General features: G+C 41.9%; 1 protein-coding gene across 1 annotated transcript; it reads right to left on the reverse strand.

Moving 5' to 3' along the window:
- Nucleotides 1-2029: 2029 nt before the first annotated feature.
- ptgis (prostaglandin I2 (prostacyclin) synthase) lies at nucleotides 2030-8509 on the reverse strand. Its single transcript, XM_084029653.1, has 10 exons — nucleotides 8354-8509; nucleotides 7494-7617; nucleotides 7091-7260; nucleotides 6855-7001; nucleotides 6655-6767; nucleotides 6380-6561; nucleotides 4195-4357; nucleotides 3841-4022; nucleotides 3068-3219; nucleotides 2030-2563 (listed from the first exon to the last, which is right to left on the reverse strand). The coding sequence occupies exons 1-10, from the start codon at nucleotides 8422-8424 to the stop codon at nucleotides 2383-2385; spliced, it is 1485 nt and encodes a 494-aa protein (XP_083885779.1). The 5' UTR covers nucleotides 8425-8509; the 3' UTR covers nucleotides 2030-2382.
- Between the last annotated feature and the right edge of the window lie 3521 nt (nucleotides 8510-12030).

Genomic DNA, 12030 nt, shown 5'->3' on the forward strand with positions numbered 1-12030 from the left:
TAGCCTCACTCCCTCCAGCCTGCATCACCCTCCCCACAAACAAATGCAATCGCAGACTGAGCTGCACATTTTTACGTGCTGCTGATTTTTTTCCCTTCTTGTTTACGACTGTGTGCCGAGAGCGTGGAAGCCCCGGCGACACCTCGGCCCTGCGAATGTGATCATTGATCGCTGCCACACAAAGTTTCTAACACTTCACTTACGCAATTAGGGCCCGGGCATTATGTCGACACGTTACGAAGCACGTCGTGAATTAAATTTTTTTTTTTTAAATAAGGTGTGATTTTGAGGATGGAGACGTGGTCGTGTCGGCTTGTGGACACGCAGTAACAGGCTGCAGTAAATGGAAATGTTAATTTCAAGGAGCCTCCACCCTTCTGTGTTTTCGATGCTTCGATAAGATCGTTTAGCATCCCTAACAAACAGCAGCCCTCCTTGAGCACACGCCGTCCTGTTCTACGCAGCGACGCCGACAAGCATTGTGATGTTAAATCAGCTTGCAATGTTGTGAATGCAAATCCTCCGTCGTTAAGCTGCGTTTCTCTGCCCGCTCCATATTGGTGCAGTTTCAACGCAGTCAGTCCTATAAGTCACTGGCGGTCGATTGCAAATTGATATGACACATGTATTCAAATAAGTCAAATAAGGTTAAAAAAAAAAGGAGAAGAAAATACCGTCGTGAGTTGTTGTTGTTGTCATTCTGCACGTATCGCTCTGTGAACAATCAATCCACAAACGGAGATGAAGCAGCAGCATTTAGAAGAGAGGGGAAAAAAAGGAGGCGCCGTTATTGGTTTAACGGGGTCTAACCCGATCCGGTTCTCCGTCCCGTGCCTCCGACATGGCAGAGAGATCCTCAGCCCGACCTACTGCCCACACCCGCCGGTCTCCTGCTCCGCATATCGCGCCAGCGTTTCGCCCTGAAGATCAACAAGTACGCCGAGAGCCCGTCCGGACAGACTACCTGTGTTTCCCCCCCGTCAGCTGCGTGAGGAGGCGCCGCATCTCTCTGAAGGCAGATCCGTGGCGGCTCCGCGCTCTCTTCCACGGCTGGTTAACTCCTTCAGCACCGCGCCTTCACGCCTGCATGGATACACACAAAAAAAGGGAAAAGGAAAAAAAGGGACTCGGGGCCACTGTTGTTGCCTTCAGGTCGAGGTGTAGCCTAGTGATGGATAAAAGCATCACGAAGTGACTGAAATATGATCATTATCTGAAGGCACAGAGCCAACATCAAAGGGAACACAAGGATGTAATGCTGCTTAATGATGATGATGATGATGATGATGGGGGTTTACCCTCATTTTATCTTCACATATAAACAGTAGGTAATCAGATCCCCTACATTCCATTAGTGTATTAATATACAGTACAAGTACAACTACTGTGTTCAAAATCAGACAAAATCAAAGTACGGAGTTAGCAGCAACATTTGTAATGTAATATATAAATATTAGACCATTTTACTTTTCTAGCTGGAGCAAATGTTAACTTATGGTTGGGTATTGTAGTCCAGTGGTTACCAAGCTAGGATTCTAAGCATGTAAGAGAGAGTATATGTGCACTGGAGGTTTCAAGTTTCACACATCTAGAAGCTGCAAATTGGACCACGGGGCTTCCAAAATAATCGTCATGTGACAGAAAATGTGTTAAACTCACATTTAAGTCGAGCACAGAGAAACTTTCTCCCTCCAACAGATGGATATGAAAGAGGCTTTTATCCTCCTCCCGTGCAGTGAAGGTCAAACATAATTTTTTATTTTATTTATTTAATTCTTTATTGAACATGTTAAAAAAATAATAATAACACAAATTAAATAAAGTGTATGAGCAGTAAAAGGAAAGCAAAAAAACAAAGCAAGCAAATGGGATCCTCAGAATCCTAAGTAATAAATACACGATTCAAAATAATATAGTTCATGTTCAAAAGGGATAGGAAGAAGTTAACTTTTCTGGTCTTACCCCTCTTATTTTTTATAATTATTTATAATTATTAATCATAAACAGATTAGAAATTCAGTTTGAATCAGTCGGTATCTGATATTTAGCTCGTTGGTTGAAACAAATCACAGCAAAACGATAACAAAGAGAAGAACGAGATGGAGAAAACAAAACATCCAAGTGAAGCAACAATAAGCTAAATGTTTTGAGTGAAGGAGCACAGAAAAGTCTATGAATGTTAGGCTGTTGTGGAACATAAAGAGGTACAAAAATGAAAAAAAATTAGAAATGTCAGATGTGCTTTAGTTTTTTTCATTTGATTGAAAAAATTAACAACAAACAAACAAGTTAAATATGATATATAGGTGAAATTAGTAAATTTAACAGTGTACACAGTGCTACAGTACATTCAACACAAAGGTTTATCCATCAATTTAATATTCATATGGAGTTAATTAAGTCACATTTCGCATTTCGTGTCCTTTTCAGTCTGAATCTGACTTGCAGGTCTCCGTCCGGCTGCAGCATCCCGAAGCCGTAGCGGCTGGGATTAACTGGCGGCATTTTGGCCTCCGGGTCGCAAGTCTCCAGATCCAGATGGGTCAAGAGCAGGAACACGAATCTGGAGAAACAAAAGCAGATTAGCACGAGTGACAAACTAGCCTCACTGATAGCATCTGAAAAAAAAAAAAACAAGCCTAAAAATAACAGTTTAACAAGATTACAGGACTGATATTAATGTTTTGTTGGGTGTTTTTTTTCAGCGGGTAAGAAATCTACTTTCCCCTCTACAACTTTTTATATGCAGCTCTCATCAGAGATGAGAAGGAAGCGAGAGGGCTCACTCCACCAAGATTTACTATCTCTATGTGGCACTTTAATTGCCCCTGGCACTTGTTGAGTCCCACGATTATAAGCGATTAATATTTATAGCTGTTTGCTAATAATGACGGAGGACATAAAAGCAGGACTGACACAATATCAGGGGTGGATGTTATGTGGAGATGCGTGTTACTGGTGATGATGGAATTGCAGAAACTGCTTTGATCATGAATTTATCATTTAAAAACTTTAAAAGGATTATCAAAAGATGTAAATTAAAAAAGCAGTGGATTTCCACACTCACTGTTTAATGGCTGTGACGGCAAACTCCTTCCCAACACAGATGCTACTCCCTGCACCCCAGGGCATGGTGGAGTATTTCAGACTTGTTCCATCTTTGTAGAAAGTATCCTTCACTGTTTTATCTTCATTTAAGAAGCGATCGTACTTGAAAATCTGTTAAAGAGGAGACAAGAAAAAAAAGGCATAAGATGTGCGTTATATCACACAAATAGGCTTGATCACGTCTCCTGTCGCATATCTTCTGTTAAAAATATTTTGGAGTTGTCACCTAGGAATACATAATACTTGCATACGATAAGATATCTTTATTGTCATTGTACAAGTACACAAAATATTGTTGGAGCAAGCCTGTAGATGCCTAACATCAGTAAGAAAAAAGTACTAAATCCAAAATATAAATATGAATGTGAAAACCAAAATATACATACTAACCAATACACACATTTTACAAAGAAAATACAATAGAATAATAATATATATAATATACAGTGGTGTTTGAAAAGTGAATACTAATCACCTCTAACCATTGGAGACACATCAACAGAATGAACATTGGGAATTGATCTCACTCTCTTGCTAGCTCATTTGTAGGCAATTAGCAGCACAGGATGTATTCTATTGCTTTGTGCTCTATGACTTAAAGCCATCAACTACAGGCTCCGTATCCCACAAACATGCTGCAGCCTCTCACGCACTTATCATCACAGGAACAGTTTTTTTTTTTCATGTTTGTGCCGTTAATGCTCGCCGCCTCTCCTAAAACGCTAAAAGCACCTGTGGTTCTCGGTGTATCTGCGGGTCCATCTGAGGGCTGAGGAAGGGGAACAGACACACTCTGTCCCCCCGTCTGAGGTGGTAGTTCTGTCCACCGGCCATGTGCAGGATCTTGTCCTGCATCACCTCCCTGCCGATCATTACGGCAGCGGTGAGCCGTAGGGTCTCGCTCAGAACACCATCTGCAATATATGAAAAAGACGATCATTTAATTGAATCAAAGGTCGAGCATTTACTGTCCCCGTCTCGGTACGCCTCACTTATCTTGTTAGTTTAAACAAGTCAAATGAGCCTTTGTGTCCACCTGTCTGGAGTAGCTAAAGAGTGAGTTTGTGAAAAGCAGCTGTTGCATACCAAGCACCGGTGTGCTGTGTGTTTTCAGCAGGTTGATGGGGGGATGCTGTAGGGAAGTGTCCTGGAGAGACAGGCCTCTGATCTCTGATTTAACAGCCTCCATGGCCTCTGGGTGAGTGAGCAGGAAGCCAAGGAGCCAAAAGGCAGCAGGTCCAGCGTTGCACTGAAAGAACAGAACGCACAACTTAGCACAAACTCGGCCCTTTATAAAAGCTTCTAGTAGGAAAACTTTGCAGGAGTCTTGCACACGTGGACATACCGTGCATCTAATAGTTACTTTTGATGACTTATTTACTAATTTTCTCGGATATATGCGTTGCTGCTGTGTGAATGTGACTTGATACCAAAGCAAAGTGGCTGAATGGGTCCGCATGCTTTGCAGACACTGCTGTCAGCCTCTCGGGGAAGAGACACCTGAGCCTGTCAGACACTAATTGTTATGGGTTAAGGGAGCTGTTCTTCTTTCCTCTGCAGGAAGAGGTCAGCTCTCCATTGACAGGTAGGGCAAATGCCCAAAAGTGACTAAAGGTGCAACACGGTGACTTTCTGCCCTCTAACATCTTCAGGTCAGCAGATGTACTGCTTCGGGTAACGATATGAGCCTGGTTACCTCAACCCAGGGTGGGGATTTCTAAAGGATTAGTATTACGGGGCTTAGAGATTTAGATGAGAATATACCATTTGCATATTTGAATGCTAAATATACAGTATTGTTACTGTAGTTGTAGTTTTTACAGCCTTTGTATGGATTAAACCCATTCTTTATGTTTATTGGTGAACTTTAGAGGTGCTGGGAGGCAGTTTTTGTTTCCAGTGTTGTTGCTAAACTAAGCTAAGCTAAGCTAACTGACTGCTGGCTCCAGTTTTATATTTAGCACCTGAGATATGAGATTGGGGTTCAATCTTCTCATCAAAGAAAAGCTAGGAATGCATGAATCACTCAAACTAATAGCAGCCAGTGTCTCGCTTTGTTTTCCAAAAAGCAACTTTCTTCTCTAAATGATCAATTCCTTTTACTTTGAGCTACATGTGTGCGATGAGAGTGAACAGAAACATCCACACATTAAATCACCATCTCCCCTCAAACTAAATTAAATCCACTTCAGTCTATATACTGTACCTTTCGGTCAACAACATTGATTGTTTAAAAATGGAAAGAAAGCAGCATCCGATTGTGCAGGACTAATGACGAGGTGGTCGGTGGCTTTTGTGAAAATCTAACATTGCACTCTGAAATACCTCCGTCTGCCTGTAACACGTGTATGAGCGACATTCACTCTGGCGCGTCCCACTGGACTCTTGTCTAATGTCTCTATTCTCTGCAGTGTTGCTCCAGTTTCCTTCGCAGACTGAGGCTGTGTGCTCGAATATCCCAGCAGACACGATAAAGCACAAATAAACATACTGGAGAATTAGCAGTCTTCCCCTAAACCAGCAGAGCTTCGGAAAGAGCCTGTAGTGGGAGGTTTTTTTCTCCTCACTTAAATACTGCGGTGTTACTCTGTGAACAAACATTGATCCAGAGAGACTGGCAGGTAAGATGAGGGCTGACGCTATTACAGCTACAATGTAGCTTAGAAGAACAGCAGACACAGGGACAGTCAGACGGCTCGCTATCTCCCCCATCTGGCAGCACAGAGCAATGACACCATGTTGATCTGAACTTGTCCGGACTGGTGAGGTTGAGGAAGTCACAATTCTGTATTCACACTTGTTGATAATGGATAGTCCTTGACAAGAAGATGTATTGTTGGTTGGGGTGTGAAGTCTTGCACAAAGACAAAGTATCCAATTGTATTGTGTAATTAACCTCCGTATCCGTACACAACATCTCCAGTGGAGCAGCATTGTAACCGGCAGAGAACCTGACTGATAACACAAACGACTGTAGTGAAACTAAAGACACGGGAAAAAGAGGGGACCTCTCCGCTGACTAACACGCTGAGCTAATCCCACAAGCAATTAACAGACCTCAAACAAGATAAGCTCTCATGGAAACAGACTCACGAGTTACAGGTTGAGGCAGGTAGCACTGAGTAACAGAGAGAGGAATTGTTGGCAGGGTTCAAGCGTACAGTGTGGGTGTGGAAAATTTGTATGCTTTGGCGTCAGAGTGTGTGTGTGTGTGTGTGTGTGTGTGTGTGTGTATGGGAGAGAGAGAGACAGACAATAACCCAGGTCTCACCTGTGTGGTCCACAGCTGCAGGAGTAAAGCTCTGTTCTGCATGTCTCCATCGACTCCCTCCGCCTGCAGGAAGCGATGGTAGCTCTGCTGCCAGGAGTTGGAGTCCGACCCTCCGCTCAGACATTTTGGGGACAGCAGTTCCCACAGTTGCGCCCGGGATGAGTTGACCGTTTTGCTTTCCCCTGTTGGATATCAGACATGCACACCTTAGTTTCCTCCAGACAGGAAACTGAAAGTAAAACCGTCGTACTTGAATGTGCTATTGTGCAGCTTACCTCGCTTGAGTAAGCCACGAGCCAGTTTGGTGAGAAGATTGTCAAACTTGCGGAATTCTTTGTAAACTGCAGTGGCATTGTCTTTCCTTTCGTACAATGTAAGGTATCCGGCCCTGAGTACGGCACATACAAGTTAAATATCTTCCTGTCTGACACACCTGGCGTTATCATTTTGATTTACAGTATGTATGTAGTGTTACCTGAAGAGTAGGCTGTAACAAAGGCTAAAGAGTCCATCCTGTCTCCACTCTGAAGGGCTGTAGCCTGTCTGGTCGCTCAGCAGCAGATTCTGAAGGTGAATGTTCATGGAGCTGCTGAGCTCCGAGAGACTGACACCTTGGAAATGCCTGAGGACGTAATAAAAAATAAATTAGACTCATTAACACTCATTAAAAGCTGTTTAACCATAACGCGTTTCAAAAGATGCATTAGTTACCCTTCCATCCATTTTCTCTCTGCTTTCATACTAGGCAACTGCAGACCGAAGACCTTTTTCATGAGCTGGTTTCTGCTGCGGGTGAAGTCCAAGAAGACCGTGTCGTTCATTACAGCATCAAAAGAGTTTGGATCCAACAGCACCGTCACATATCGACCAGCAACGCGGACCTGGGAGGACATCATGTTAGTTGCATTCTTTTAACTATACTCTTCTTAGGTTTTCTATCCTAAAATAATTCATTTTTATTTGAAGCTGTGTGGAATGGTCAGTTCCTTTTTTGCAAGAAACATTGTGTTCTAAGTCAGAATAATAATGAGATGCAGTCGCCTCTACTCAGTACTCGTATCAGATTTTCCAAATCAAGCTCACAATACTCCAGTTAATCTTTGTCACAACTTACTGTGAAGATATCTCCGTGTCTGTCTTTCATCCGGGCCAAAAATTTGGCAGCATCTTTTCCAAACTCAAGAGCGTGCCCCAACCACGGAAGGAAACCTTTATCCAGAGGTGGCTCATTCTTCTGTCTGTCGAGTACAAAGACATTTGTTAAAACTCACTGAAAGTAAGCCTCTCTCCTTTCAGGAAGACCCTGATCACGGTCACACAGTCTTATCTGCTGGCCCCTGAGCAGCTCCACTGGAGAACTTGGGGGTTAAGGGTCTTTGCTCGAGGGCACCTCAGTGGTGTATCGTGAATTGATTCGCTCACAAGCTTGCATTCCTGATCCGCTATCGGTGTCACATAGTCACTTTATGGTTCATGAATCTTAACAGACAGGTTTGAAGTTGAGATGAAGATCCTTATATCATGTTTCTGCAACAGACCACAGTGTGAGTCACAAGAACAACTGATAAGAACTATTCTAGTGGTTGAAAGAGGAAACTAAACTCTGAGAATCGGCGTTTAAGTCGGAGACATCAGTCAGATCATATCGTTTTTTTATTTCATTATTACTATTCATCAACATCTTTGATTAATACTCAATAAACAGAATATCAATTACAGTGATGACTCTGAATTGCCCGTAGGTGTGAATGTGAGCGTGAATGGTTGTTTGTTTCTACATGTTAGCCCTGTGATGGACTGGCGACCCTGAATACAGGCTAAGCGGTAGACAATGGATGGATGGGTCAATTACAATATTGCATAATATGCTTTTGCAGTATTTTGCAGACCTTTAGTCTATTAAAATCACCAAAATGCACCTTTGTTAAGAATCAAATATCTGCACAAATAACACATATTATTAAATGGCTTTACCTTGTGCGAGTGGAGTAAAGGAGAACTAGTATGAGCAGTCCATTAAGTAGTAAGAATATTGTCCATAGCATGTTTCAGTAAGGTCCGATACTTGTTCTGTCCCGCAGAAGATGTAATCCATAGCTGCTGGCAACCCAGTTATATGTCTGAGCCCAGCTCAAACTGCTCCTACTGGTTATTAGGAGGCGTGGAAAGGTGTGCCTTCTTTCAACAATTGTTACACAACACTGTGCAGTAGACGGTGTCCGACGTCACAAAAACCACATTCTTCACTGTTTCCTTCAAGAGTTCAACACCATCCAGGGAAAAAAAGAGGTTAAACGTCCTGCACCTTCCTTCTTTTCCACTCCATGCAGTGCACAGAAAAGCCAGAACATTTCCCAGCACTGACATCATCAAGGTGAAGGGACTCATGTTTCACTCAGTGCGGGGTTGATGTCAGGTCAACTCATATTTCCATAGAATGTGTCACAGTCAAATTCCCAGGGTTGGTTGATGTGTAATATCGCCATGACAACATTCACTTCCACTTCAACAATGTAAATTGTCTATTTTTGCATTCCTTAAGATGACTTCCAGACAGTCACAGGGACAAGTATCCGCTGATGACGCTGTCACACTGAAACCAATGATTCATTTCTGAGTAATTCACTGGGTAAGTCTCCTTTATCTGAAACTGTGATGTTGTATATACATTATAAATATATTATACATATTTCATAAATATATACATAAATATTATATTATACAATCTATGTACTACATACTATTATAATAATAGTAGTATTCTGCTTGTATATGTGGACGACATGCAGTTAGCGTGGTGTGTACTTCTAACAGCAGAGGGTAGTAATGCGCTCACCTTTCAGCATCAGCCGAGGTTACTTCAGAACTGAACTGAGGTCAGTCTACGAGTTGTTATTTCAGATGAAACACGAAGAGCCCAAAAGGCAATTCTCGGCAGTTTCACTTCTGAAAATGACAAGTTACGTTAACGTCAATACGACTGAGTTTGACCATCAGTGCTAACATTGTTTTGATAACTAAATACACACAAAAAAACCATAATAATACAAAAAATAAACAGTAGCTGAGAGTGTCAAAGAACACGGACACATTAAGTGGAACTCGGACACGGCATTGCCTCGCTCGAGGGCATTAAATCATTCATTTGAGGGGTTTTCCACTCACAAGTAGCCGCTAGCTAATGCTACTGCTAACAACATGTGTGTGCTCTTCGCTAATCGACCGGACCAGCTACAACGGCCCGGAACTTCAGTTCCGACCATAAACATTTACACGGCAATGCGCACGAATTGTAAAAAAATTAATAATAATAAAATCACGCAGCATATTTACAGGCAGAGGGACAATGAATAGGCTGTAGCTACGTGCATCTCTGCCATTATTGCACAAGACACCTTGCTCAAAAAGAATCCAGTATTCTAAACATCACAAATTATTATTATAATTCATGGAAATAAGAGCTGCCTTTTAGCTTGTGAATCACGCCCTTGCTTTTTTCAGATGCCATGGTAACACATAAAAGACACACAAGGCCCACCATAAAACCCATATTACTATATTACAAATAATCACACAATAATCATAATAATATTGGTTTGATTTTAACCACTTGATCAAACGTCCAATGCTTTTGAAACCAAAAAGCCGTCTGTATTAAATATTCACTACAGGTAAGCAGTTAATTTAATTTCATAACCTTGTCATATAAAAATGACCTAATTATGTCATGGCATTAAAGCAATTGGTTCTCCACATTCCTTCCATCTATTGCATGAATGGTGTTAAAGTCATTGGAAATTGCCTAATGACATGTGGTTGAGTAGAACTATAAAGTTGCATCACTGACATTAAATTCAAGAACCTAGAATTTATACTCAAGTAGGCCTACAGTACTTGAGTAAATAGACTTTTACATTCCATTACTTATTAACTGCAGCATTCATGTGTCAAATTTAGTTTGGTATTTATTTGAATTTCACCTTTTGTCAATATTTTCAGTTAGTGATGCAAAAACACTCATAAAATTAGTCATAATCCTGAATAACAAAGTGTTGTAATGTTTGCGTTTACATAGCAGGAATCCATAGTCCATAATCCTGAAGGTGGACCATGTAATGCTCATTTCTCCCATAAAGGCCTATGAGTGGATGGTGTTAAAGTTTCCATGGCCTAGATAGATGCAGCTTTTCCCCATTATGTTCAAACCCAGCCCGGCTTTTATCAGACCGACTGTGACATTGCATGGTGACAACCGAATGGTAGATTTCTCCTGGGCTCGCTCCCAGCGTGAGCAGTTGTCGCAGGCTGACGGTACACAGATTTCCTGAGAAATTAGGTGCGAAGGCAGAGAAGGATTTCTTCACACAATTCAAATTGCGGGCTCAAAACGAGAGTGCTCCATTATTGCTGTCCCATACACCAGTTTATTGTCTCATTGCTTTGAGGCAAAAACACATTTTTTGGGGTTGTTGGAAGATCGAAGACGTTTAGCACACAATAGTACTTGAGAAGCCACAGGAAGTTATTTGACAGCGTTTGTCAGAAAACCGCTGCAGTGATGAGCACTGAGACAGCAAGAGAGAGAGAGTGTGGCACATTGAGCTATCAGGACTTTCCCTGGGGAGATGATCCATCAACTTTACCCGAGCGTTGTGCAGAATAGCATCAGTCAGTCAGTTGTAACACCTCAGAAATATGTTCCTGTGGTGTCAGTTGTCTCCGTCACACTCAGGAAGAATCCACCACTCCAGTTTTGCTGACGTTAAAGACAAAGCTGTTGTTTTGGAGCGTTAGTTCTTGCATCATTTGGTGATTTTGTGATTGCATTGGGACACTGACATTGTGTGGTCAGTAGTGACACATTATGAAACTGAACTGCTCCTGCAGTCTTCCAGTCCCTATCGCCAATTACTTCTCTTCATCTTGTCATTTTTCAGAATTATTAAGTATGCTAATTTTGTCATTATGGTGTCAGAGTGACTAATAAGTCTTCAAAAATCAAATAATGCCTTTTATTTGCATTGCCCTATGGAGATGCCACCATGTCACGCTTTCTAACAGGCTGGTGTTCTGTGTGTCTGAGCAGAGGCGCTGTTTGTGAACAGGCAAGGCAGGCAACTGCTTGGGGCCCCGAGTTGCCAGGGGGCCCCCGAGACTCGGCCCGAGGGCTGTTTTATGAATGTTTAAAAAATCAATTTGATTTCACGTCAACCTGTGGACTGCTATGGAAAAGAAGCTGATGGAAAATGATTATTATATTGTTTTTATTGTTCTTGACATTTATATATGCACATTTTGAATATAAAAAACGTTGGTTTCATACATCTTTCGTTGGCGTCAGATTATTTAGAAGATTATTATTGTTATTGTTTAGTCGGAAGGGCCCCACTGAAAATTTTGCTTGGGGCCCCAACAGACTCTAGAATCGCCTCTGTGTCTGAGCCATGTTGGGAATGACAGGATCCAAATAATCAATATCACAATCAATACAAATGATCAACTGCATGACCATGTTGGACAACTAATCCTAGTAATAGAATGTCCTCAAAGCCTCACCGCCAACGAACCATGCGTGCCTCCTTCCTGCCGTGGAGTAACAAGAGATCAGGGGAAGGTTTGCATCAGTTCACTCAGACGAATCTTAAATCATC

Source organism: Eutrigla gurnardus (genome assembly GCF_963514095.1).
Source record: "Eutrigla gurnardus genome assembly, chromosome: 2".
Taxonomy (NCBI): domain Eukaryota; kingdom Metazoa; phylum Chordata; class Actinopteri; order Perciformes; family Triglidae; genus Eutrigla; species Eutrigla gurnardus.

What these genes read in the sequence shown, in the direction of transcription:
- ptgis (XM_084029653.1), bottom strand. Translation starts at nt 8,424, where the DNA reads ATGCTATGGACAATATTCTTACTACTTAATGGACTGCTCATACTAGTT. An exon ending in GACACGGAGATATCTTCACA is followed by an intron (nt 7,261 to 7,493) that starts GTAAGTTGTGAC and finishes ATGTCCTCCCAG; the next exon opens with GTCCGCGTTGCTGGTCGATA. An exon ending in TGCAGCTGTGGACCACACAG is followed by an intron (nt 4,358 to 6,379) that starts GTGAGACCTGGG and finishes CTGTTCTTTCAG; the next exon opens with TGCAACGCTGGACCTGCTGC.